This window comes from Amblyomma americanum, chromosome 1, assembly GCF_052857255.1.
Source record: "Amblyomma americanum isolate KBUSLIRL-KWMA chromosome 1, ASM5285725v1, whole genome shotgun sequence".
Lineage (NCBI taxonomy): Eukaryota > Metazoa > Arthropoda > Arachnida > Ixodida > Ixodidae > Amblyomma > Amblyomma americanum.
Window position 1 is genome coordinate 198,042,641 of NC_135497.1, and position 25,339 is coordinate 198,067,979.

A 25,339-nucleotide genomic window follows, 5' to 3' on the forward strand; every position below is an offset into this window, starting at 1 on the left:
GTTAATGGGGCTAACAATGAGTCCCTCAAGATGTTTTATTTTTGATGGGGATGGTTGCTTTTGTCTGTAGTGTAGCATTAGAAATTTGGCCTCAAGCCTGTTTAAAACCAATCACATTACTGAATATATTACAAGCAAAACGTTTAACTTCTTTTCTGTTCACTGAAATTGTTGTGCTATGTGTACACGAAAACCTTCAAAAAGTTTGATTGCTTGGCAGTCTGTGAATGGAGCCACGAACTGAACAGTGTACTCCGCACGTCCCTGTGGGACCTGCACAGTGCACCCTGTAGTGCCAGGATGTACCTTCGGGTGGCAAGGAAATTCAGGTTTTTTCATATGTATCTTGCTCCAAAAACTTCTGTGAGAACTTGTACAGGCAAAGCCAAACGTAAATGTAGCACGCTGTGGCCTTATAAATTTAGAATACTTATGTTGCTGGAAACAGGAAGTGTAGCATGTGCCTGCAGATTAGTTTTGCAATTCCCTGGTCAGCTTGGACACATGCCTGTTCATTGGTGTGGGGTACTTTTCAATGCATTGAGAAGAGAGTAGTGGGCTTTGTTTACTTCTGTCTGCACCTGTACAGCACCCTAGGTTCTAGCTGTAGTACAGAACTGTCTTGTCCAAACTCACCCTGACACTTGCATTAACATATTTTGTCGCAGCTTTTTTTTCTGGTGTCTTCCGACTAGTATATTATGTTTACCTGGTTTTTAATACGGACAATCGAGCTAGTTGGTACATCACTTTAAAACTTTCGAAAGCGCTGCGACAGGGGACACCAAGCGCTTGTCCTTCGTTTTCTTTCTCTTGGTGTCCCCTGTCGCAGCGCTTTCGAAAGTTTTAAAATAAAAACTGGTTTTTAATCTACACTTTGATTACAGAAACATGTAGGTGATGTCAGTAGGTGATTATGAGAGAGAGAATGAACTTTTATTGCAAAAAAGGAGACCGGAGTGGATTGTAGGCACGGTCCGCAGTCCAGGGCTCCAGTAGCTTCATTAGCGACAAAGCTGAAATGGTGTGCATGGCACTTGTCTTTTATTTTCGTGTTGTCAAGAATAGGTTACATGTTATAGTGTGGGGAATACAGAAATGTGGTTCATGCGCTTTGCTGAATTCCACCAGAACTAGATAGCTTCTTCACTTGTACATGTTGCTTCAAGGGAAGACAGTTTTTCATAGCTGCGTGCCCATGTGACATTTCATCCAGTATTTATTTTTCTTTGTGAAAACTGAAGTTTAGTGCTGTATGTAGAACTCTAGAATTCGGTCCGGAGTAAAACAGCTCAGTGGAACTGTTTGATCCTAGGACCTTGAGTGACTTCTATTGCACTATTTGGATTTGGTGTTGCTGACTTAAATTATTAGCGTGCAGTGCATGCTTTTCCTTCTCTTACATTTTGACATGAAGGTAAGGATCTACTTCTGCATTACATTAAATGTTATTTTACACAGTTTGCCAATGGCATTGATTGTCAGTACTTGTGGTTACGGATAGCACACAATGTTGATGGTGCCATGTTCATTTTCCTCTTGGTAGTTTTTTTTTACAGTACTATCCATTATAAAAGTGTCTCCCACACTTGACAGCATTGCGTAGAACATTTTTCATGTCTTTTGTCTGGAAAAGAGCAAAAAGAAAAGGCAGCCTGTAAGGGTGATTGCCAATGTAGCTATACCAATATGGACATGATATAAAGGAATGCCAACTCACAGTGAAAGTTCTCCGAAGGGGAGGAAGTAGATTCTGTAAAAACATCACACAGTAACATTAACTTTGATTCTGCCTACACATGCACCTTGCAAGTGCTATCTTCTACTGTAGTATACTTTACAAAATGGTGTATATTCTTTGGTTGAAAAAAGAATCTTAGTTGAAATGCCAGATTGCAATCATTCGAAAGTTCCTGGTGTGTGCGGCCATTACATTAACACTCACTCAATTTCACGTTTACTCGAGGTAGGGAGTGGCAGCTGTGATGGCTCTTCTGTGCTTCTATGTTTAACTCTAAATTGTGCATGTAGAGGGGTTGAAATTTAGTTGCTACCTGGAAATCATTACTTATTCGAGCAAGAGAGGTTTCTGCCATTTATTAAATGGTTGTATAAGGTGGATAACTTCTCATTCGTTTTGTAAGTTTGTGAGTATGTGTTATAGATATTGGATCGAAACGGGACATCCACGCGACGTGTGCAATTCATTATTTTGTACATGTTGCATGTGGACATTGTGCTCAAAGAAATCGAGTATATGCGACCTGCACACTTTGGTTACATCACTACTATTGACAATGGCCACAGCATGCCCTAAAGTGGCCTTAAAATGCCCGCCAGCATTTTTTTGTATTCCTGTAATCAGTTCTCATCTTTCGTGCACTGGTTGCATAATAGTTCATCCCTGAACATGAGATTCTGCTATTGGCTGTTTTTCTTGTACAGAAGGATAGGAGAGTGTCTTCAAAAGCATGTCATCAAAGAGAAGTTTAGAAAACTACATGACACTTTCATGTGTGATTGCATGTATGGTGCTTCACGTCTGCATTGAATTCTGTGCGCATGCACTGGCTGTTGCCCCAGTACAGCCCCTGCTATCCTGTACAGTCGTGGACTAAAGTTTACAGGATGCAGTTATCAATAAATAATCATTTCTGCATTGCCTCGCTACTTAGTCGACTAGTATTAACTACAATAAATCCAGCATTAATGTCTTTTAATGCTTCTAAGCTTGCAGTAAAGTGGTTTGGACAACCGGGCAGAAAGTTTTCTGTGAACCCGCGTAATGTAAACAAAGCGCCAACTCCAAGTGCTCTTCCAGGGCGTATGCGCTCAGCGGAACGGGTGTCGAAAAGGGGCATGCATCTCCATGTTCCATGTGCTGGCTCGCCCACGGAGAAAATTTCAAGTCGTGGAGAGGAGGGGTTGGGGGACGATAAAAGGACAACTTAAACCGCGAAGAAAAGTTCGGGGAACCTGAAAGAGCTTCAAGCCATGAAAAAAAAAGGCACCAAGAGCCCTGCGATCCTCCCATTGTTACAAACTGGACCCCTTTTCCGACGCGTACACGAGCTCCCGTGCGCTGACGCCGATATCTAGCATGGACAGATATCGGCGCCTCACCGAGGCTCGCTGGCGTCTTCTGCAGTGCGCATGCGCAGACCGGTTTTGGCGTACACCAAGAGCGCTGACGCTGAGCGTGTACGCCCAGGAAGGGCCCTTGGAGTTGGCGCTGCCAAAAGCGCCCTTAGAGTTGTCGCTTTAAGCGCCAACTGCAAGGGCGCTTCCTGGGCGTACGCCAAAACCGGTCTGCGCATGCGCACTGCAGAAGATGCCAGCGAGCCTCGGCGAGGCGCCGATATCTGTCCGCGCTAGATATCGGCGTGAGTGCACGTGCGCTCGCGTCGGAAGAGTAGTCCGGCTAGCAGTCCCATGCACACCATGTAGAAACGTTCTTGCGAGAGGTTGTCCGGAAGACATTTAGTGACATTAGTAGTTGTGAGCATTCATTTCTTCGTCCGTCGTCTTTTTGACTAGTTTTCCTTTAATAAGTATGTACCAACTGGCCCAGATTTCGACTTTCCGACATTAGACGTCAGTAGCCTAAGTTGCCGGGCTAGTTGGTTTTGCGTTTTTGAAAAAGTCATGGCGCTACAAGTACACACAAAGAAAAGGCGAGGAGACGAAGGACAGGTGCCAACTTCATACGGTTTACTCCGAGAGTGAAGCACGTGCATTTATAGCATCCGGCTACGCCCACTTTTTCACACTTTCTGTGCCTCTTCGTTGCTGACACTTAACGCAATGCATTCTCGTGTTTGCATAGAAAGTCAAATTCCGCCGCGTACAAGTCGGTTGAAGTGTCGATTACGCATATAGGGCTTCTTTTTTTCTTCATGTGAAAGGCTTCTAACACAACCCTCGCCTGCATGCTCTTGCTCCTGCCTAGAATCTTACTTTCCAGTTGAGGCCCGCTCTTACACGTGCTAACATGCGCGACCTAATTGGTATATTTCTCTTGATTAATTTCTACCTTTTTGCCGTGCTCCCTAAGGCGGTCGTTGATGCTTCGCCCCGTTTAACATATATGACATCCCACAGGACAGGGGTATCTCGTATACCACTCCTTCCACGCAGCGGACGTAGGCTGTCTGATGCTTTATCTTGTAGCTGGGGGATTCAGCGCCACAAATCCGCGTGTAAGTTTTTACAACTTGTTAGGGACTGAAAAGACCAGCGGCACCTTGTGTCTGTTAGCCACTTTCTTCAGATTGTGGGACATTTTGCACATATGGCATAACTTCAGGTTTGACCGCGGAGCCGTCGTCTTCAAAACTCTTTGGTCGAGTGCCGCGTTTTGTTTTTTGGAGGAGGGTTTCAGTGACGGCAGTCAACAGCACCGAACGGAAGACAGCAGCCAATATGCGGCCAATTTGATTATCTAAACTAGCATGGATTTGATGTGGACACGATTTTGAGAGGGAAGATTCAATGCATAAAGAGGCGATAATCCATTTCGCAATTTTTGAGTGCGCCGAGTTCAAAGGCAGCAGTTCCTTGTTAGTTCGTGATAAGTATCCCCAGCGTAAATGGTCCTCCCGGAATTCTAGTTTTAAGTCTAAGAACTGTAGTTTTTATTACTGGGGAGCTCGTGTAAACACTACGCCACGGCTTTTGTGGATAAAACACAAAATCATTACAACATTAACTTCAAAAGAATTGTCAGAATCAGTATTTAAAAGAATCAGAATATCATCCACGTATCTAAATATTTTAATAAGAGGTCCTTCTAAAAACATCTGGGCGAGTTTCCTGTCAAAAGTTGCTAAAAATTTTCGCATAAAATAGAGGCGACACAGGACCCAGTACATATACATTTTCTCTGCAGATAAGGTTGCTGGTTAAAAACGATAAAAGTGACCTTGAAATACTGCTCCAGTACCGTCAAAAAGTTTTCCACAGATATACCGGCGATATTCCGGAAGGTCATTTCTCCTGTAACTTCAATGCTGACTGTACCGTTGCCAGCAGCTCAGCATGCGCACAGAGCGCAAGAAGCAAGGACAAAGAACTCTTTAGATGTTGCTGAATTCTTAGAAACACGCAAAGAAGTAAGATCCGCTTTTTCGGTCGAAATACATTTGTTTTACTCTGCTTTCTTGGGGGCCCGGCACTTGCGCCAATTTCGTGTGTACTGCTAGACTTCGGAACTTCAGGGTAAGCATTAAATTTCGCATTTTTTAATCCGCACAGCACAGCTCGAGGGCTCTAGGCAAGCCTGCTCTCGTCTGTGTACTTCAATTAGTGGCCGCATTTCGCTACAGGAGAAACTCAGATGTCCCCGTACACGAATATCTTGGTGCAATTGAGAGCATTCGAAGTAGTCGACATTCCTCCGAACTACTTTGCCTGGTCGTTCACAACGCTGACAGCGTAGATATGATGGCAATATTGGGATGAGTCTCGATTACATAGACGCCGCTTAAAACAGTGCGTACACAGTACGTAAGAGCGTTGGTCCTTCGCCGAACTTCCGGCCGGTCGAGTGCTTGGAAGGAACTTAACGGGAACGGTAGCACTCGTTTCGATCAGTCTGTGTGCACATTGTTAAGTACGCTACTTGAGATTTACCTTGGTGAAACCTGCCGCGAATTATTTCTTCGCATACAGCTCCTCTGCTGCAGCCATTCGGTGCTCACTCAAAACAGTAGCACCGAAAATTGTTTTATTGTTTTTACGAAATACTCCCCGAGCACGTAGGTGCAGTTCATACATGTTCTCTGCTTGTTTGTATCTTCAGAAGTTCCAATTCAAATTAATTTTGAAATGTTTCCAAAGCTGAACTATTACAAGATGTGCAGAAACTGCACTTTGTTGGTGTTTTTCTTACCGTTACTAACTTGTTCCGTCCATTACTTTATGTTGTGGAGTTTTTTGTTTATGCACTAAGCACCAGGGCGTCGGGAAAGCAACACTTTTTGCGCGAAATTCAAAGACACACTTTTCAGAGAACAGCGCAAATGTGAGAGCAGGGCAGGAAAGGGGGTGCCCTCCCGTGATTGCAAATGCGAAAAAGCAGACCCTCTGCACTCACAAAAACGAGCTGGGGTTGCCCTGTATACAAATAAGCCATCCTCAGTTGGAAGGTTGTCCTTGTGCGTGTTTTCACTGTGTCTGTATGAAATGCCTGAACGTACCTAAACCATGATGGTTGCGGGACAAAGCGCCATTTCACATAACACGTATTTGCTGGTCACGGGCCGAGAGAAAAGCAACCTTTCCCGCGCCCTCCGGACCTCTCCTAATTTCAAGGCCGGCGCTAGAGCAGGTGAATCACCTGGCATGCAACCTTACCATGTTTGGTGAGCACAAAGCGTTTATGAACTGCCTTTCGTTCATGTAATGTGCCTTGCGGAAGGTCTTCACTTTGCGCTGAAACTGTGAAGCGCTTTATTAAGCATCTCAACATGTTGCATCACCAACCTTTAATAATATTAACAGTAATAATAATGTTTATTGCACAAAATTCACATACAACTTCACAAAGAGGTTGGCCCGTCAAAGCCAACGTGAGACTTGTTGGACTTGGCCCAAAATAAAACCATTTCAGATGCAATGATAATAATAATAATAATAGTCATAACTACCACAAAGTTTCGTTACGACTTGTTTAGGGTAGTAAGTCATCTCTGTTCGGCATCATTCAGTCTATATGTCGAATAGCAAAATAATGAAATTCGGTCATTCTAATTGCAGCCAATGAGACAGCCGGGAAATTTCAGTAGAAGCGTTATTTGGATATAAGTGCAGGATTATAGCGTTATTCTGACACCAAGGATTTTTAAAAAGTATCACTGAATTCCGCGACGCGTTGCCGCTGTTTGTTTCCCCGAAAGCTCCTATTGTGCCCATGCCCTATACCTATAGAAGTAACGGATCGCTGTAGCGGAACGCGCTTCCGGGACAAGAAGAAAATGAACAAAGCACTTTTCCCAAGCATTTTCCTTGTAGCGACGGCTCTAGTACTTTTCCTTATTGACTTCAGAAATGCAGTGGAGCATGGGTAATGTAAAGCCGGAAAGCGTCGACTTGTGCCCCCGGGCGCGACATTATCGTAGGAGCGTAAGAATTTGCGGCCGTGATCAGTGGCCCTGCGTACCTTGCGGCTCGAACGACGGAGAACGCAGCGGAAAGTGTTCAGTTTGGTCTTTTGGCTTTGTGCTGAAAAGAGGCGAGAAGATGGTCGTGTTAAGTTGACCTGCAGTTCTGCTCCAAAGCAATGCAGATATGATTGGTTAAAATTATGGGGTTGTGCTAATGGGAAGTTTTTCAAATGCGAGTGAAATACTGATGATGATGAATTTTTATGGCGCAAGGGCATCTATGGCCAAAGAGCACCATGACACAAGGTATTTTCCTTTTCTCAAGGTGGGGTCAAAGACCCATTTCCCAAGCATTTCACCCTAGATAAGCCGAGCACCAGACCAGGGTGCCCACTGTACCCATTGTATCACCGGTAGGTGCCCGGCAGCACTGGGGATCGAACTCCGCACCTCCCGCATGCGAGGGGGGATGCTCAACCACTTGGCCACCACGGCGGTTCGAGGCAAATACTAAGAGAATATCGACTTATAAAGCGCAGGTGCATTTGTTGACAATAACATTTTTATTTTCACATATTTGACCGTTTAACTTTGCTTAATAATGCACGAGTACGCCTTCACACCATAGGCATGGGTCCATCAGTAAAATACCCAGTTGAGACATTATCGTTGTTTACGAGAGCAAAATTGCTGCCATGTCATAATCACAAAAGGCCCTGATGCTTTACAAAAAGGTTTTGCAGTGTGAAGTGCCATAATTACTTTTGAAATAGGAAATCGTACCTAATCCTTACAAAAAATGCATAAAAATTCTGAGGGCACTTAAATCGGCATACGTGGAGGAATGCGAAAGCACGTGTTGTGAGGGAGAAAAAGTGCAGATCTCGCATCTCAACATCTTGGTGGACACCTCAACCGCGCCTTAAAGCATGCAACTGAAGGTGCATATGTCATCGGTCCGAACCCCTGTCGCAAGCTAGCCTCCAACTTGACAAAACATATAAGCTGTATACAAAGAAAAATGCTATGACACCACCCAGAACGCTGTACGGCGAACGGTTGCTCAAAATTTTGATGCGAAAGTAGTCAATGCTGTCACCACATAGAGGCTAGCCTGTGATGCCATCGCTAGGATTTGATCTACACCTTCATAGATTAGGGGGTGGGTGGGGACTTTGGTGTGACGTCATATTACACCGTTGTCACGCGACGCGGTATGGTGTCACACTACACTGTTTTCGCGTGACTTGGTATGACGTCATCCTCATATGTCATCACCAATCATGCTAATTAGTCTTGGCGGTACATTCATTAACTACAGTAGGATACAACTTAAAAAGCAGCAGTTGATAACACTGGGCCACGGCCCACGGCGCACTGTGTTACTCCGCTGGCTAATGAAAATAGTGAACGAAATCAACTTTTTAATGTTTGGCTAAATTAGACAAGCGATGTATCAAAATTCTAAAGCTTTTAATTTTTTCTCGTGATTAGCTTCTTGTTTAGGTAAAAAGAAAGCATTAACAATGTCTACTTTTTTGGCGAGGAGGAATTTTTTGCGGAGGTCCTAAATGTGGGCGGAGCTTCACTGCAGACTTGAGTTGTGTCCAACTATATGTGACGCCATCATCATCATATGACTCGTCGGCTCGTGACGTCACATGTGCCGTTTCTTGCGGACACTTTTTTTTTTTGCTGACATGACCGTGAGATTGAGTCATCTAAAGCCTTCGCATTAAGGCATATTGCACATAGCCGCCATGTTTCTGTGTCACTGTTGGCGAAGCTGTCCGAGCCTTGTTCAAGAACAAAAATATTACTGCATGTGGAAGCTTTCGGGATTTTCGATTTGTGTCGATTATTCGGGTCCCTTCAAATATTCGAAGTTATTTGGCAGCTTGGGCGTAGCGTTCGCTGTTGTCCATTTGATCGCTCTGAGGACATTTCGTTTCCCGTTGCTGCAAGAGTTTGGGCGGCTCGCATGTGACGTGTCCTTTCTCGTGCAGCTTAGCAAGGTCCTAAGAATAGGCTGAAGGCAGTGAATCGAACATCGTGGCTAAAGACGATCATTTTCAAACCGCTTAACTCGCTAGCCATTCAAGAACTACATAGCATCTCGCTAATCTGTTCGCGTTTCGACTTCTACACGACTCGCTGTCATTTTCCAAAATACTTCTTGTTGCTTCCCTCTAGATTGAAGAGTTGACCACAGCGCAGCGTAAGTGTACAGCATGCCATTGTGTCACGTAGAGAGCTGTGTACTCACTGCAAAAGCTGGGAGCTGTGCTTGATGGTATCTTGGTTGTTTTCGCCTTTGCGCACTCCGCTATCGCAACGAGCACGCACAGCATCAGGAGCACCTTCATGTTAGTTTTCCCGGGGTGACCTCGATGAAAGGCGCCTCCGTGTGGGCAGGGTTTTTCAGCCATGTCCTGGCCGGTTATTTTTGTACGGGCTGGGCGTGTGACGCCAGCGGCTGTGCGTTGCACCTGCGTTAGTCGGCTGGCCATTGTTCCCCCATCTGACGGTAGGCAATCACAACATTGCATTTATTGAAGGATGCAGCAGCTTGCCTTCAAGGACACCACGGACAAGTGTTGTCACCGGGGCCGAGCTCAGTGGACCAGTCCGCTGAAACTGTTAGTGCTCGTTCTACCGATTAGTCAACAGCGCATTGCCCATCGGCAGTTGTAGTATTGTCCTGATGCCGAACGCACTGCTTCGTTGAGCGCAAGGAACTATACTTTACTCGGAGAGAGACTGACAAAGGAGCCGCCGCGGTGGATCAGTCGTTATGGCGCTCGGCTGCTGACCCGAAAGACGCGGGTGCGATCCCGGCTGCGGCGGTCGAATTTCGATGGAGGCGAAATTCTAGAGGCCCGTGTACTGTGCAATGTCAGTGCACGTTAAAAAACCCCATGTGGTCGAAATGTCCGGAGCCCTTCACTTCGGTGATAGCCCGAGTCGCTTTGGGACGTTAAGCCCCATAAACCAAACCAGATTGACAAAGGCCGTAACTGGTTCCCGTGGCAGTAAATGTGAAGATGTTCAGGCGTGAGCAAATATAAACCCAAACATTGGGTGGCGCGACGAACTGTGAAGTCACAGGAGGATGTTTCCAATGACTAAGCAGCAGACAAAGCGCCTGGTGCCGAGAAGGGTGCAATGCACATGCGTATCCCATCTTGCCTGCATGCTCGTTGGCTCGAGATAACGCGGTGTACAGTCGCTCGTCGGAGTCGGCGAGGTGCCGCTACGACAGCTCTTGTAGCATCTGCATGGCTCCGTGACATTGGCGAGTGACGCGGCTTCCCACTTGCATTGCCGATTACTGCTTCATCACAAACTAATAGGGGAGAGAGAAAGAAGTGCAGGCACATGCGACGCGCATGTCCAAGTTTTGCGTGGAGGGTTCCAACCCACGTGCACTCGGCACCGTGGCGCCGCAACTCGCCGTACGGTTGCGCTTTGCAAATGACCGTACATGCCATGAGCGCAACATGCCTTCGCCACGTGTGGTTGTTTGTGCGAAGCATCATCATAGGGTCTTTTCCTCCATGTTTGTGGTTTGCCCCTAGGTTGTAGCTGCACTCTGTTGGTTGTTTGATCGCGCATATGTCTCGCAAAAACTTATTATAATCGCAGTGGCTGTACGCTGGCTTTAGGGCTTGAAGTAGTAATCGGATGTGCGTGTACCTTACAAAAATGCTCGTTGAGGCCGTGTTGAAGTTTTTCTGAGTGGGCTGAACATGCTATATTGAGTTTATGTTGAGACCGGGAAGAGCCTGCGTTGGTCGATTGTAGAGGCAGCGTTGAATGTCAACAGAAAAGTGGCCACCGTGCCAGAGTTGTGGCATTCTGAACACAGTTTCTGCATTTTCATGTTGAAATTACTGGGGTGATTCAACAAATCTTTTTGTATCTCGACTGTGGAAAAAAGTCCTAGAAATACATTCGTATTGCACCAGATGACGAACTACTGGTGCAATTTTCGGCGGTATATTCACATTTATTGCTGCAATTTCACGTTCACGCGATTCTGACAGCACCAGTCATGAAGTGCTCCGCACATACGCACAAACACGTGTGTGTATACATAAATACATACACTTGCCTATACAACCATCAGATAAAGAGCATGGAACACTACTGCACACGAGGCTATAACACGACCTGACTAAGAGTTCACAACTTTTTCATTGAAAGCGCCAGATAGATAGATAGTTGCCAGGAAGAAAGGAAAGGAAAGTGCACAGGCCTGCTCACTGGCTCAAGAAGGGCCACAGTCGCTACCACGTGCAGATAGCAGGAGAGTTGAAAGATCGGATAGAAAGACAGGATATATAGTAAAGACGCGCTAAAGACAAGGCCGATCCCGGAGGTAGTGCAATACCGGGCCAACCGGTGGCGGGAGTGAAGCATCCTTCAAACTCTCCGCCGCATTTCCAAAAATAAGTCCAACTGGACCCGTAACAGATACTCTACGGAGTCCGGCCATTTATGCTGAGCTTCACACTTATATACTCCTACACAGGTGTGTCCGCATCTGCGCAAGTGGTGGCCTGCCGATCAGCAAAGTTATATCAGTTATTACTGTTGCTATTTAATTATTTTAGGTGTGGTAGAAGTAATAAATTTCATATGCGACGTTCTGTTAGTTGAAGACCATGATTCATAAATAAACAACAGAGATAAAGCACTAATTAAGCTCCCTTTTTATGAGCACACGTGCAAGTCCTCCAAGGAATGTATGTCTGAAAGAGAATATTGCACCACTGGGACTTTTATGGGCAAGAAAAGAGTTTTTAGCTGTTTACTAGTCTTAACAGGTTCTGAATGCTTTCTTAATATGCATAATATGATAAGGTTTTCTTAACACGACGCATGTCAAAGTTAGTCCTGATTTTGTTTAGTTAGGCTTAGACACGAATGCCACGATTCAACATAAATTAAACAGAAATTGCTCAACAATGAATGTGTTGGCTACGTTCAACAATAATTTTGTTGAAATCGGCATGGCTATGGTCAGCAGCCTGCTGGCTTTGGTCATTTGGTATTGTGATGCAGAAGATATTAATGCTAAGTGAAATCGTGCAAGCAGAGCATGCGTGATCTGCTTGATTTTCCTGGCGACCCTAGAGGACATCATTGTTTTTCACATCCTTATCATCATCATCAGCCAACCCCTGCTAATTTGCTGTTCACAGAGCCTCCAAAAGAGAAGCCGAAAACAGAATTAAAGCCACAGTGGAAAGTTCTTAAGAGCTAGTTGGTTCGTTTCGAGGAAACGTAAGACTGGGCGAGTAGAACATGGAGAAGAGGCAAGGAAACGAACACGACGCCAACGCACGCGTGACGTAATCGTTTCTATAACTCTTGTCCTATTCGCGCAGAATTAGCTTAACTAAATTAAAATATTCAAGGCTTGCCATGACATTATCTGAATTGTAGTTAACTAGAAAAATATTAATGGGTGGGCTTCCACAGGATTTCAAAAACCGAGAACTACATATGCAAGATGAAGCAAGATATTTTCTCTCTTGGAGACACCCGCTCATTGGGATCAGTTAGATGATGCGACGTGTCAGCACAGATCATTGTCATGTTCCACAGTGCTTATATCTGTCACAACTTATTCAGTTTTCGCGTAACTTGTCATTATGTGAGGTCGTACCCCTAATCTAACGAAATATGCAATGCAGAGGAGTACTTGCCCTATCAAATACTTTCTGAAAGTCCATTTCCATGTTTCGGCTATGCACCTATGGGCCTAAATTTACGATTTGCATGCTCTGCAATAGCTGTTAAAGCGGATAATAAACAAATTCTCTGATATAGACTATGCTGAGTATAACCAATCAAAATTTTGTTTAGCAGATGTTGAGTAGGCTCAACATACATTGGGTTCATGATGGTTTCTAGTTGATTCAACAAGAGGTCAAGAAGGCGTCATCTGAATAATAATAATAATAGGTTTTTTGGGAAAGGAAATGGCGCAGTATCTGTCTCATATATCGGCGGACACCTGGAGAAAGGTGCTTGAAGGTAAGGAATGAAGGAGGGAATGAAAGAAGAAAGGAAGAAAGAGGTGCAGTAGTGGAGGGCGCCGGAATAATTTCGACCACCTGGGGATCTTTAACGTGCACAGACATCGCACAGCACACGGGCGCCTTAGCGTTTTGCCTCCATAAAAACGCGGCCGCCGCGGTCGGATTCGAACCCGGGAACTCCGGATCAGTGTAGTGAATTGACATCAGTGATCTGTTCAACGTTTCTTCTACCTAACTCAGTCAAATACTACGACGTAATTAGAGATTTTGACCGACCTCGCAGGGGTCACTATTAACTCCATCTGATATGTTCACACTGGATTGCAAGCTACGAGATAAAACCTTCAAAACCTGTCAGGTTGGCTCTGGAGCGTGTGAAACTAGCACATATAGAGTCGCGGCAAACTATGCATCCCGATCGGGATCAGCGGCCAGCCTATTTGATCTTACACTGCAGGCATTAACCACCCCCACCACATGAACAACCAGGACCCTGGAGGCAGAAGGGGCACCCATCGCACACGCAATGCTCTCCATTGAGGAGGAAGAAACAAACTTACATTCTCACAAAACACTGAAGTTGTCTCCAACCATTGCGGCAGGTGAAGTATATCTGCCCGTGCACATCATATCCTCAAAATCAGAGACACCAACCAGCCGATGTTACTTCCACACCTGGTCATGACTACCTCCACGGAAACCAGCGTGCGCTATAACCCGAGCTTATGCTAACCGAGTCCCACATGATGGATGCATAAGATCTAAACCGGTGTTCGAACAGTACTGCGCAATCCTTCAACACCATCGGCTCAACCAACGCACGTACCCCTCGCCATACAAACACCTGAAGCGGATTCGAGGAAGCGGTTGCATGGAAACTGCTCCAAACCAACCTCTAGCGCCGCTTCAGCCTGTCCAGCTGAGAGCAAGGCACTATAGAGCAATGTAGTGAGGGACCCTCCACGCAGAGCGGGCAAAAAAATGTTCCCTCCCCCGCACTTTTCACTCCCGCCTTAAGCCATTCCCTCAAGCCGCGATTCAGGTGTTCACAGAGAGTGGGTCAGTTGCTACGCCTTCCTTTTAATCAGAATTTTATTTTATCCTGGCATACATGCAGCAAAAGGGGACGCTGCATGACAATTCGCGGTTATGTGTTTCGTTTTGTTATTTCCTGATGGGTTCATGAACGAGGTCAATTAAAAGCTATACGCAGGTTAAATAAGTCGATGCTACCTGTGAATAGTTGACTCATTTTACACGACTGTGCAGATGAATTCTGGCAGAGCTTAAGAAGCCTAATCAGTCTCTCAAAGGTTGTTCGGAAGTAAGGCCTGGAGTGCGCTGAGTTCTAAGGAGACGGTTTTAGCAAACTTTGCTTGGTGGAGAAAAATATACTCCAGAATATAAACCGAAACTGTCGGAATCATTTTTGTTCATTGCCGTTGGCGGTTGAAACGTTCTAGACGCCGATGATTTTGGGGAAACGAAGAGCGCATAAGTGGCTCTCTGTGCCAGTGGACGTCCCAGTCGTGCTTTGAGATACGTGGCGGTGATGCTAGAGAGAAAAAAAACTGGTTTTGAGGAAAAGAAATCGCCCAGTAACTGTAACATATCTCGGTGGACACCCGAACCGCGTCGTAAGGGAAGGGAGGAAGGAGGGAGTGAAAGAACAAAGGAAGTGAAGGAAGAAACGAAGAGGTGCCGCAGTGGAGGACTGCGGTTAATTGAGAGCACATGAGGATCTTAAACGTGCACTGACATCGCACGGCACACGGGCGCCGTTTGCGTTTCGCCTTCACGAAGTGCGGCCGCCGCGGTCGTGTTGGAACACGGGTACTCCAGTAGACGAACGCCTTAGCCACTTCAATCAAAGCAGCTTTTTGTGGTTGGAAACCAACGCCATGTACATGAAACCGAGATTTAAGTGTCCACTGACACAGGGAGCCAGCTGTGGTCCTTTTCGTTCGTGAAAATCAATGGCCGGCCTCTACAACGTTGTCAACGCCAATGAATACAATGAAACCCGGCGGCTACTGACTTGTTTTGATTGGTAGGTTTAGGAATGGAAATGGCGCAGTAACACATACATCTTGATAGAGACACGAACCGCGCCGTAAGGGAAGGGATAGAAGAGTGAGGAAAAGAACACAGGGAGAGACAGGAAATTGAAAATAAAAAAAAACGCTTCTGGTTTAGCTCTGGTTAACAATGGTCGAAAGCGAAAAGCTGCATCTCTCTGGCCATGTTCGTAGTCGAGCGAGTGGCGATTTCCATAGATAGCTAAACTGAAACACACAGTAGTAGGCAGTTTTTCTATTTGTTAAACGTCTTTCTTTCTTCAAAACGGCATTAAAGGGGCTCACACGAGAGCATATATTTAATGTAGCTTCGCTGATATTTGCAACTGTATTATTGCTCGTTGTACGCGGAGATACGGAACCAAATCCTCTTCGAAACGACGCGCAAACCCTGCAGATAATTTCAGAAACCCAATTTGAAACCATTTTTTTTGGGGGGGGGGGGGAAGGAGAGGCGCAGTGGGAAACAGGCCTCATTTCCTTTTCTTAAAGCGAACTTTCATTTTCCTTCGCTTACGGCGCGGTTCGGGTGTCCACCGAGAAATGTGAGACAGGCGTCATTTCCTTTCCTTAAAACCGATTTTAATTTCATTTTCCTTGATAAAAACGCAGCCGCTGGGGTCTGGTTAGTGTCCGGGAGCTCCGGATCAGTACCCGCCGCGGTGGCTCAGTGGTTAGGGCGCTCGGCTACTGATCCGGAGTTCCCGGGTTCGAGCCCTGCCGCGGCGGCTGCGTTTTTATGGAGGAAAACGCTAAGGCGCCCGTGTGCTCTGCGATGTCAGCGCTCATTAAACATCCCCAGGTGGTTGAACTTATTCCGGAGCCCTCCACTACGGCACCTCTTTCTTCCTTCCTTTCACCCCCTTCTCTATCCCTTCCCTTACGGCGCGGTTCAGGTGTCCAACGATATATGAGACAGATACTGCGCCATTTCCTTTCCCCCAAAACCAATTATTATTTCATTTTCCTTCCGTGGCCCGCCGCGGTAGCTCAGTAGTTAGAGCGCTCGGCTACAGATCAGGAGTACCTGGGTTCGAACCCGACCGCGGCGGCCGGGTTTCGATGGAGGCGAAATGCTAAAGGCACCCGTGTGCTGTGCGATGTCAGTGCACATTAAAGATCCCCAGGTGGTCGAAATTATTTACCCGCCGCTGTGGCTCAGTGGTTAAGGCCCTTGGCTACTGATCCGGAGTACCCGGGCTCGAACCCGACCGCGGAGGCCGCGTTTCGATGCAGGCGAAACACTAAGGCCCTCGTACGCTTTGCGATGTGCTTTGCGCCCGTGTGCTTTGCGCAGTCGTATACTCTGTGGGTCTCGCTGCACTCATCACAATTTCGAAGGTCACGAGCACAAAACCAAGCATCACCGTAGCTGCACCGACATTGCTTATACACTTGAAGGAACACAACGCCAAAGTGGCTGTGACCGGCGCCGCTAAAGCAGGCAATATCGTCCGAGATAACGCGACAGGCGGAATTCAAGAAACACGCAAAGGGCTGGTTGCAACGGCCGCGCGAGTCAGAAATTCAAGGGAGAGAGAGAGAGATATCTGTTCTTCCTTCAGAGCCTGCTCGTGCTTAGTTAGACCTTGTTCTTTATTATAGACGCTAGCGGCAATTTCTCCTTCAGTTACACGTTCATTGCAGGCGGATGCGGAATAACGGCGTCAAATGAGGTTTTTCATGTTTTAGCCGGGACGGAAGTGGCTCGCGCTTTCCTCCCCCTGGTCTTGCTTACATTTTTTCGTGGAAAACCGAGAAACAGCCGCTTTTACGCCGGTGCCGGACTCATAAGGTGACCCCAACCCCCTTAGCCGAGCTTCAGTTGAAACCGACGACACAACTGGCGCGACGCCTGAGCCATAGCGCGGCCTAAGGTGGAACTAAGTACAAGCAGATGCTTAAGACAGAACTAAGAAGGAGCCGATGGTGGGAGCCACACTTCGCGACGCCATAATTTTCGACCGGCCTGACGACAAAGCCATACGCGCAGCTTAATTAGAATAAGGAGGAGATGGTGGGAGCCAGAGTTCACGCGACGCCAGAACCTTCGCACGGCCTAGCTAAGAGGAGCAAGGTGGTTTTGCCGCGCGCGTTCGAGCTGTAGTTCTGCTTGTGGTGTGGCCTAATTAGCAGCTTCCGCCCGCCGCCGCGCCAAGCAATGTGAAAGTCGTCATCACCGCAGAGAAACCACCTCCCTGCACGAAAGCAATAAAGGAAAGAAAAGTTGACAAACATTGTCGCGATGCTTCTTGCTATTTGTTCATGCTGAAAGCCGCCGGCACTCGGCGTTATCATTTTGTTTGCAATGCGAGATGCGGCCAGGTTTATCTCAAATGATTATAGCCACACGCAGCTGCTTCTACATTGTTCGAGATTGTTGTAGCTGCTTTTAGCGCATTATCTCGAAGCTCCTTAGACAGTTTTAAAATAAGCGCGATGAGTGGCGATGATTTCGTTCTTCGACCACCGCCGAGCATTTTTTTTTTGGTACCGCCGCCGCCGAGTTCGGTTCTTTGTGGGCGCAAGACAGCTCAATGAACGGTTCGTATCAGAGACACCTCTGTCTGCTTATCTGTTCAGCCCGGCGCTGTCATCACCACGTGACATCTGGTGGAGGTGCACCTAGCCCTTCCTTCATCAGCCACAACAGAAGACATCGAGACCGCCGATACCAAGAATCGAAGCAGCGGCCGTCTCTAAGTACTGCCACCTGAGTTAGGAACCCTACCGGAGCGAACGCGACAACGGAAGCTTCGACATCCACCATGTGTCCACCATCGGCGTCCATGTGAATGGCGACACGTGTGTAAGCACAGCTTCGGTGCTTCATGACTATGAGGTTAAGTATCTCGATTCTCATTATTAGAAGCGTCTCCGGAGACGCATACGTCCTGGTTATTTTTTGGAGAGTATTAATACCTGTGTCTTTTCTAATAAACCTTAGTTGTTAGTCAGCGCTTGTCCTTCTTTCTTGTTCGTCGTTGTTGCGCTGTTTTTTACTTCTTCAATGATTGTCCTCCAACAGCACCCACGCGCACCTCCAACCTTCAATGGCTCCCCTCTGAAAAGCTGGAAGAATGGCTCGAACAATTCAAGCGCGTAGCTACATTCAACAGGTGGGGTGATGATGTGAAGCTCCGATGTGTTTTCTGTTTCCTCGACGGCCCTGGTAAAACGCGTACAAAAACCACGAGACCACCTTGACAACTTGGGATCTTTTCAAGAGTGAGGTCCTGGAGAATTTTGCCAGCATTCTTCGTAAAGAAAGGGCTGAGATGCTAGTGGAGTCTAGGATACAACAGCCAAACGAAACTGCGATCATGTATAAGAAATTAATCGTATTTCCCGGCAAGCCGACCGAACATGACCGAAGAAAAGAAAGTCCGATTCCTGATGCGAGGCGTGAAGGAGTCACTTTTTGCCGGCGTCGTAGGAAACCCGCCCAAAATCGTCGCCGAGTTCGCACAAGAAACGACCACCATCGAAAGAACCCTCGACGCCCGGATTCGGCAGTACAACTGCCGGGTACAAGTCCGCGCAAGTTACCCAGTCGCGACGATCGCCACCAATTGCTGGTGGGAAGTTATCCGTGAAGTAGTCCTGGAGGAACGGCTTACACTGCTGCCGTCTTCTTCACAGCCTCAGACGCCCTGGTGACTCAGTGGTTATGGCACTCGGCTGCTGACCCAAAAGACGCGGGTTCTATCCCGGCCGCGGCGGTCGAATTTCGATGGAGGCGAAATTCTAGAGGCCCTTATTCTGTGCGATGTCTGTGAACGTTAAAGAACCCCAGGTGGTCGAAATTTCCGGAGCCCTTCACTACGCCTCATAGCCTGAGTCTCTTTGGGACGTTAAATCCCCGTCAACCATCTTTACAGCTTCAAACGATGTCACTCATGAATATAGAACGCGGAGAAGTTTGTGACGGAACAGCGCCGAACAACGGGACAAGAGACATGCGCTTCTCTTTTGTCCCGTTCTGCGCTGTTCCGTCACAAATGAATAACCAAAGTGCCCAAGCTGCTGTCCTGGCGGAGAAGTGCAGCAGGCGCTGGATGCCCCGACCCCAACGGCGACAACATAACCGCAGGCCATGAGCTATGCTGTCACGTTACTTAGCTCGGCTCCTGAACAAGACGCACCAAGACCTCTTCGATATCAACCTGCTGTGCCAGAGCGCCGCCCGCTTGCACTCACCAGCGCTATTTGCAACCGACTTACAAGCGCCTGGAAATTCGACGCCTGTAGAATCGCTAAAAACCGCCCACTGTGCTTTCACTGCGGTGAGGCCGCTCATATACTCCGACACTGTCCATACAAGCGCATGGGCCTCCGTGGTTTTGTCTATTACGCACTGCGACCTCCCCCAGGGAAACGACTAAGTGATGAAGAGAACGAACGCCACGCCGAGTACTCGCCCAGATGTCCGTCAAGGTCGCCGTCACCCTCCCTCTTCGCGTCGCCCAGACGCCACTACTCAGTGGCTACCCGAGTGAGGTTCTCCAGTCCACGCAGGGGAAACTAAAGCGAGCAACCTTTGAAGGTGAGATTGCTTCGCGATGAAACGACGAAGACACACGACCACGCCGCATTCACTACGATCACCTCAAGGACCCCGCGACGCAACTTCGAGATCATCACGCCTGCCAGCGAAATGACAGTGATGAGTCCCAGACGCAGTCGCAGTACCAGGCGAATCCGTGATCCGGCCTCACGACCACCCTGCAATCCAAGGACACGAACCACCGACCTTGAGGTGACTATCGACGATGGCCGCACGGTTACTGCCTTAGTGGACACAGGTGCGTATTACTCTGTCGTCAGTGAATAGTTCGCCGCTCAGCTGAAGAAAGTGACGATCGCTAGGACAGACCACAAATCCGCACCGCGGGAGGCCACCTTATTCACTGGCTGAAACATGGTAACTACAGCGCTAAAAGCACAAGGGACAGCGAAAAGATACCGACGCTGTGTCCCGTCGGTAGCATCAAGCGATCATCAACCTTCGATCTGAGCTTGTCAGAGCTAAGGCGAGGAAGAACCAGCACCGACAGCGTTGAGGTTCGAACTGTTTGTTTGCGCTGCTCGCACTGCGGCGGCCTAGCCCAACTTCCTCTCTCTTGTCCGGCGCCGCGTGTCATGGCCTGTGAGCCGAGCGCGGCGCGAGGGGCGCTACAGGGCTCCCCCCCCCCCCCACGCCCCCGTAGAGCGAAACCAGAGGATTCGCCCAGCGGATGTGCTTGGAGGAAGCTGCGCACAATGGTGGCGCAGTCGAAGTGAGAGCGAGTGTAGGGCCGACGGCAGAGGAGTGGCAACGTAGGCTGGTTTGAGGACGGTCGTGGTCACGACGGATGAACACATGGGTGCAGGAGGCCAGGTCCTGGTTGACGAACACGGACTGAGGGTGACGGGCTGCAGGGGTGACATGAGTAATGTGGCGAAATGTGTTGCGTAGGTCTCGGATGTAGGTGGAAGTGTCATGGATTAACGGAGGGGAGGAAGGAGAAAAAAATTCCCCAGGGAGACGAAGGGGAACGCCGTAGACTAGCTCAGCAGAAGAGCTGCCGAGGTCAGCCTTCAGTGCCGAGCGAATGCCCAAGAGGCCGAGGGGAAGGTGGTCGAACCAGCGTTTTCTTGGCTGATATGTAACAAGGCAGCCTTCAGTTGTCGATGCAGACGTTCACTATGCTATTGGCCGAAGGATGGTAGGCAGTAGTATGGATGTGGCGGACGCCCAGAATATTGGCAACAGCAGTAAACAGAGCCGATTGAAACTGGCGGCCGCGGTCGGTGGTGACGACAGACGGGCAGCTGAAACGAGAGACCCAGCCGGCCATGAAGGCCGAAGCAACGGTCTCGGCTGTAGTGTCAGCAATGGGCAACGCCTCGGGCCAGTGGGTGAAACGGTCTACACAGATAAGCATATAAGAGGCCCCACGTGATAACGAGAGTGGTCCAACAATGCCTATGTAAACGTGGGAAAACCGTGCGTCAGGCGGCCGAAAAGGAGAGGCAGGCGTGACGGTATGCCGGTTAACTTTGACACGCTCGCTGTGAAGGCAGGTTCGTGCCCAGTGGCGGACGTCGGCATTGATGCTTGGCCAAAGGAAACGAGATGTGATCAGCTTCTGCGTAGCACAAACACCAGGGTGGCTCAGGCGGTGCAGTTTTTCAAAAATGGTGCGACGGAAAGCCAAAGGTACGTAGGGGCGCGAGACGCCAATGGATGTCTCGCACGTAATGAACTGGGAGGAAAACGGCAGTGGACAGTCGGCGAAGGGCAGGGATGTGGATGAGGAGCGAAGACGTTGCAGCTCTGGATCATTGCGCTGTGCAGGCGCTAGCTCATCTATGTCCACTGGTGATTCGGACGCCATGGCACTAACACGGGAAAGTGCATCAGCAGCAGCATTCTCCGGGACGTGGACGTGACGGAGATCCACTGTAAACTCGGAGATAAAACACAGTTGGCGTATCTCGCGTGCAGTGTAGGTGCTGTGGTTCCTTTGGAAGGCAAATGTCAAGGGCTTGTGGTCCGTGATGACGTGAAAGTCCCGGCCCTCCAGGAAGTGGCGAGAGTGCTTGATGGCGGGGTACACAGCGAGAAATTCTCGACCGAAGGTGCTGTATTTAGTCTCAGGTGGCTTCAGCTTTTGGGAGAAAAAAACCGAAGGGCTGACAACTAGAGACGTGCTGCTCGAGAACTGCGCCGATGGCAGTGCTCGAGGCGTCGGTGACAAGGCGCAGTGGAGCATCAGAAACTGGATGTATGAGCAAAGTGGCGTCTGCGAGCGCTTTCTTCGCAGCAGCAAATGCAGCGGCAGCGTCCTCAGTCCACTCAAGTGGCGCAGCAGAATCTTTTTTCGTAGCCAAAAGATCAGTCAGAGGCTTCAGGAAAGAGGCGCACTTCGGAAGAAAGCGGCGATAACAGTTCAGGAGGCCCAAGAATTCTCTGAGGTTTTTGAGTGACGTGAGGGCGGGAAAATCTTGAATGGCTTTCACTTTGCTGTTGAGAGGCCGAATGCCCTGTGGAGTGACAAGGTGGCCAAGGAACTCTATTGTAGCTACGCCAAAAAGGCACTTGTTCGGGTTCAGGACGAGCCCATATTAATCCATTCGGTGGAGGAGGGCGCGCAGATGAGCTTCATGCTCAGTACCGGATGAACTTGCTACGAGGAGATCGTCGATGTAAGCAAACACGAAGTCGAGGCCTCGCTTAACCTCGTTTATAGCTTGCTGAAAAGTCTGTGCGGCGTTGCGCTAGCCAAAAGGCATCCGCACATACTCAAAGAGGCCGAACGGTGTGGCAATGGCCGTCTTCGGAATATCAGTGGGCTCCACAGGAATTTGATTAAAAGCCTTCACTAAGTCAGTTTTGGAGAAGATCGTGCACCCAGTCAGATTTGATGTGAAGTCCTGTATGTTAGGAAGTGGATAGCGGTCTGGTAAAGTGCGAGCGCTGAAGGCGCAGTAATCTCCACATGGTCTCCAGTCACCCGGAGCTTTCTGTGGCACTATGTGAAGTGGCGATGCCCAGTTGCTGTAGGGAGGGCATACTATACCGAGTTCCGGCATGTGTTCGAACTCACGGCGATCGATAGCGAGGCGTTCTCCCGACAAACGGCGAGGGCGAGCAAACACCGGAGGTCCTGAAGTCGCAATGTGGTGAGTGATCGAGTGCTTCACCGGTGACTCTCTGGTATGCGGCTTTGTGAGGTTGGGAAAATCAGCGAGAACTTTCGCATACGGCGAAACAGGGACGAGAGCGCGAAGCCCCGTCGCCGCAGTGGTGGAGAGTACGCCATTGACGAAGAGGAGCGTGCTGAGGTTTATAAGGCGATGAGCTTGCATGTTGACGGCTAGGTTGAAGAAACTGAGGAAGTCCGTGCCGAGAACAGCTTGCGAGACGTCAGCGATATGAAGATCCAGCGAAACGTGCGGCGCAATCCGAGGTTAAGCGTCAGGTACCGTGGGCCGTACGTGCGAATGGGCGAGTTGTTGATCGCTTGGAGCGGGGAGGCCTGTTAGTTGCCACGACGATCTGCCCAAGAGGCCGCTATGACGCTGACTTGCGCCCTGTGTCGACCAGGAAATGAGTGCCAGCAATCATGCACGAGACATAAAAGAGGCGGCATGCTCGTCCACCCGCACCACTTACCGCCGTCAGTGGCCGGTCGCAGCGTTTCCCGACCAGGAGCACGGTTGTGTGCACTTGCGAGCAGAGCTGCCGAAAATACGGTGGTACCAGCAGACAGCCGAGGACGAGGCGGCTGGCCGCGCGTCGGATGGTTGAGGTTCCGGAGAGCGGCGGCGTGGCCTGAACCTCGGCGGAGAACGGCGCAGCAAAGGCGCGAGGACATCGAGCCGCCTGGCAAGAGCATCAAGTCGAAATTCGATGCTGGCAAGCTGGGAGTCTGTGGCAGTAGTTAGAGGCGGACTGGCCACAGAGCTGACGTTGGGAAGCCGTGAGTAGTCCGCAACATGGTCAGCGGGTTCAGCGAGCTTGTCTAATGAAACATCACCCGCAGCTGCGAGGATGGTGACCATGTGTTGGGGAAGACGCTGAAGGAACAACTCACGCAGAAGTGGGTCGTGCTGAGCAGCGGAGTCTCCCGGAAGCTGGCGCATGCGACGGAAGATCTGCGAAGGGCAGCTGTCACCAAGCTCTGTAGCGCCGAGGAGCTGCTGGAGTTTGCTGCGCTCGGACGCTGACTTGCGGTCGATGATAGCCGCATTCAACGTGTCAAAGGGTGGAGCCGTGTCCGGTGAGCTGATGACGTCCACTAAGTCCCCAGCGACGTCAGGAGGCAAGGACGACACGAGGTGGAGGAACTTGGTCTCCTGGCTGATGACACGACTTGCTTGACGTAGAGGCCGGCGGCGAGCACAGGTGGTGATAGTAGGAGCACAAGAACAGAGGAACAGGCAGGTCCGCCAGCAGCAGCGTCGTCGTCGGCACGCGGCAATCGCGCTTCAACTTTCTCTTCGCTACGCTACCTCCCCCTATAAAGAAGCATCGTCCCGATGCTAACCCGAGGGCAAAAAACACTTGGCGGAAAACCACACAGGGGCCCAGAAATCTTGCTGGCCGATGTAGAAGGCAGTGGGAAATGCAGGCGATTATCGCGCGTAATACGAATTAAGCCGGACAACGTGCACAATTTCAGGGCGGGGGGAACGACGAGATGACGGTCGCATTCCTTCTGGCAGCACCTCGTAGTTCAGGTCACAGATGCGGAGTAGAACCGTATATGGGCCAAAGTAGCGCTTCATGAGTTTCTCAGAGACGCCTCGACGGCATACCGGCGTCCACACCCAGAGGTGACCTTGTCCCCAGGGTAAAAATGGACTTCACGTCGACGGATATTGTACCGACGGTGCTGGAGGCGGAGTCGAGCGAGTTGCCGAGCTTCCTCCGCGCGCTCGCAGACTAGACGGGCATCATCGACTACGTTTGTGGGTTTGTGGGTGGTACGCCGTAGTTTGGCGGTAGCTGGTGCAGCTGAGACGGAGGATCTCCTGTGTGAGCTGCGCCAGAAACACGGCACTCCGGTCAGTGATCAAAATGGCAGGGGCACCGTGACGGAGCATAATACACTCAATAAAAAACTGAGCTGCCTCAGCAGCCGTCGCTGACGGAAGTGCTCGCGACTCGGCGTATCTGGTTAGGTAGTCGATGGCTATGATAATGCACCTGTTACCCGACTTCGACGTTGAAATGGGCCGAGAAAATCCATTCCGATTGTGTGGAAAGGAGCATGCGGTGGGTCGAGCGGCTGGAGAAGTCAAGCTGGTCGTGCAGAAGGTCTTTTCCGCCTTTGGCACTCTCGTCAAGTTTTTACATAGCGACGGACGTACTTAGGAAGTCGCGGCCAATAATATTTTTCTCGAATAGGTGCAAGTGTTCGGCTGTAGCCAAGGTGACCAGCTGTAGGATCATCGTGACAAGCTTCGGCCACCTCGGCGTGCAAGTCTTCTGGCACAAGGAGCCATGACTTCGGGCTGCTGTCGAAGTTCTGCTTGTACAATACGCCGTGCAGAATCCGGAACGTCGGCAGAATACGCAGAAAAACGCGGAGAACTACGTCTTCGTGGCCTTCCAGGT

The 25,339-nt window shown here is 49.1% G+C and overlaps 2 protein-coding genes across 2 annotated transcripts in view; one reads left to right on the top strand and one right to left on the bottom strand.

Moving 5' to 3' along the window:
* The window catches only part of LOC144114485 (tRNA methyltransferase 10 homolog B-like), an 86,704-nt gene extending 68,657 nt beyond the window's left edge, over nt 1-18,047 (top strand). The window contains exon 8 of the mRNA XM_077648254.1: nt 17,815-18,047. Within this exon, the coding sequence (XP_077504380.1) occupies nt 17,815-17,948 (134 nt within the window). The 3' untranslated portion in view covers nt 17,949-18,047. The remainder of the gene's footprint in view (nt 1-17,814) is intronic.
* On the bottom strand, nt 915-9,576 carry LOC144114487 (uncharacterized). Its single transcript, XM_077648256.1, has 5 exons — nt 9,370-9,576; nt 7,160-7,221; nt 6,355-6,438; nt 1,721-1,753; nt 915-1,627 (listed from the first exon to the last, which is right to left on the bottom strand). The coding sequence occupies exons 1-5, from the start codon at nt 9,530-9,532 to the stop codon at nt 1,562-1,564; spliced, it is 408 nt and encodes a 135-aa protein (XP_077504382.1). The 5' UTR covers nt 9,533-9,576; the 3' UTR covers nt 915-1,561.
* Nucleotides 18,048-25,339: the final 7,292 nt, after the last annotated feature.

Coding starts and splice junctions, on each gene's coding strand:
- LOC144114487 (XM_077648256.1), bottom strand. CDS start 9,532: ATGGCTGAAAAACCCTGCCCACACGGAGGCGCCTTTCATCGAGGTCAC. Junction 7,222..9,369: donor CACAGCTCCCAGCTTTTGCA/GTGAGTACACAG, acceptor GCCTCTTTTCAG/CACAAAGCCAAAAGACCAAA. Junction 6,439..7,159: donor TCCGTCGTTCGAGCCGCAAG/GTACGCAGGGCC, acceptor AGCGCTTCACAG/TTTCAGCGCAAAGTGAAGAC.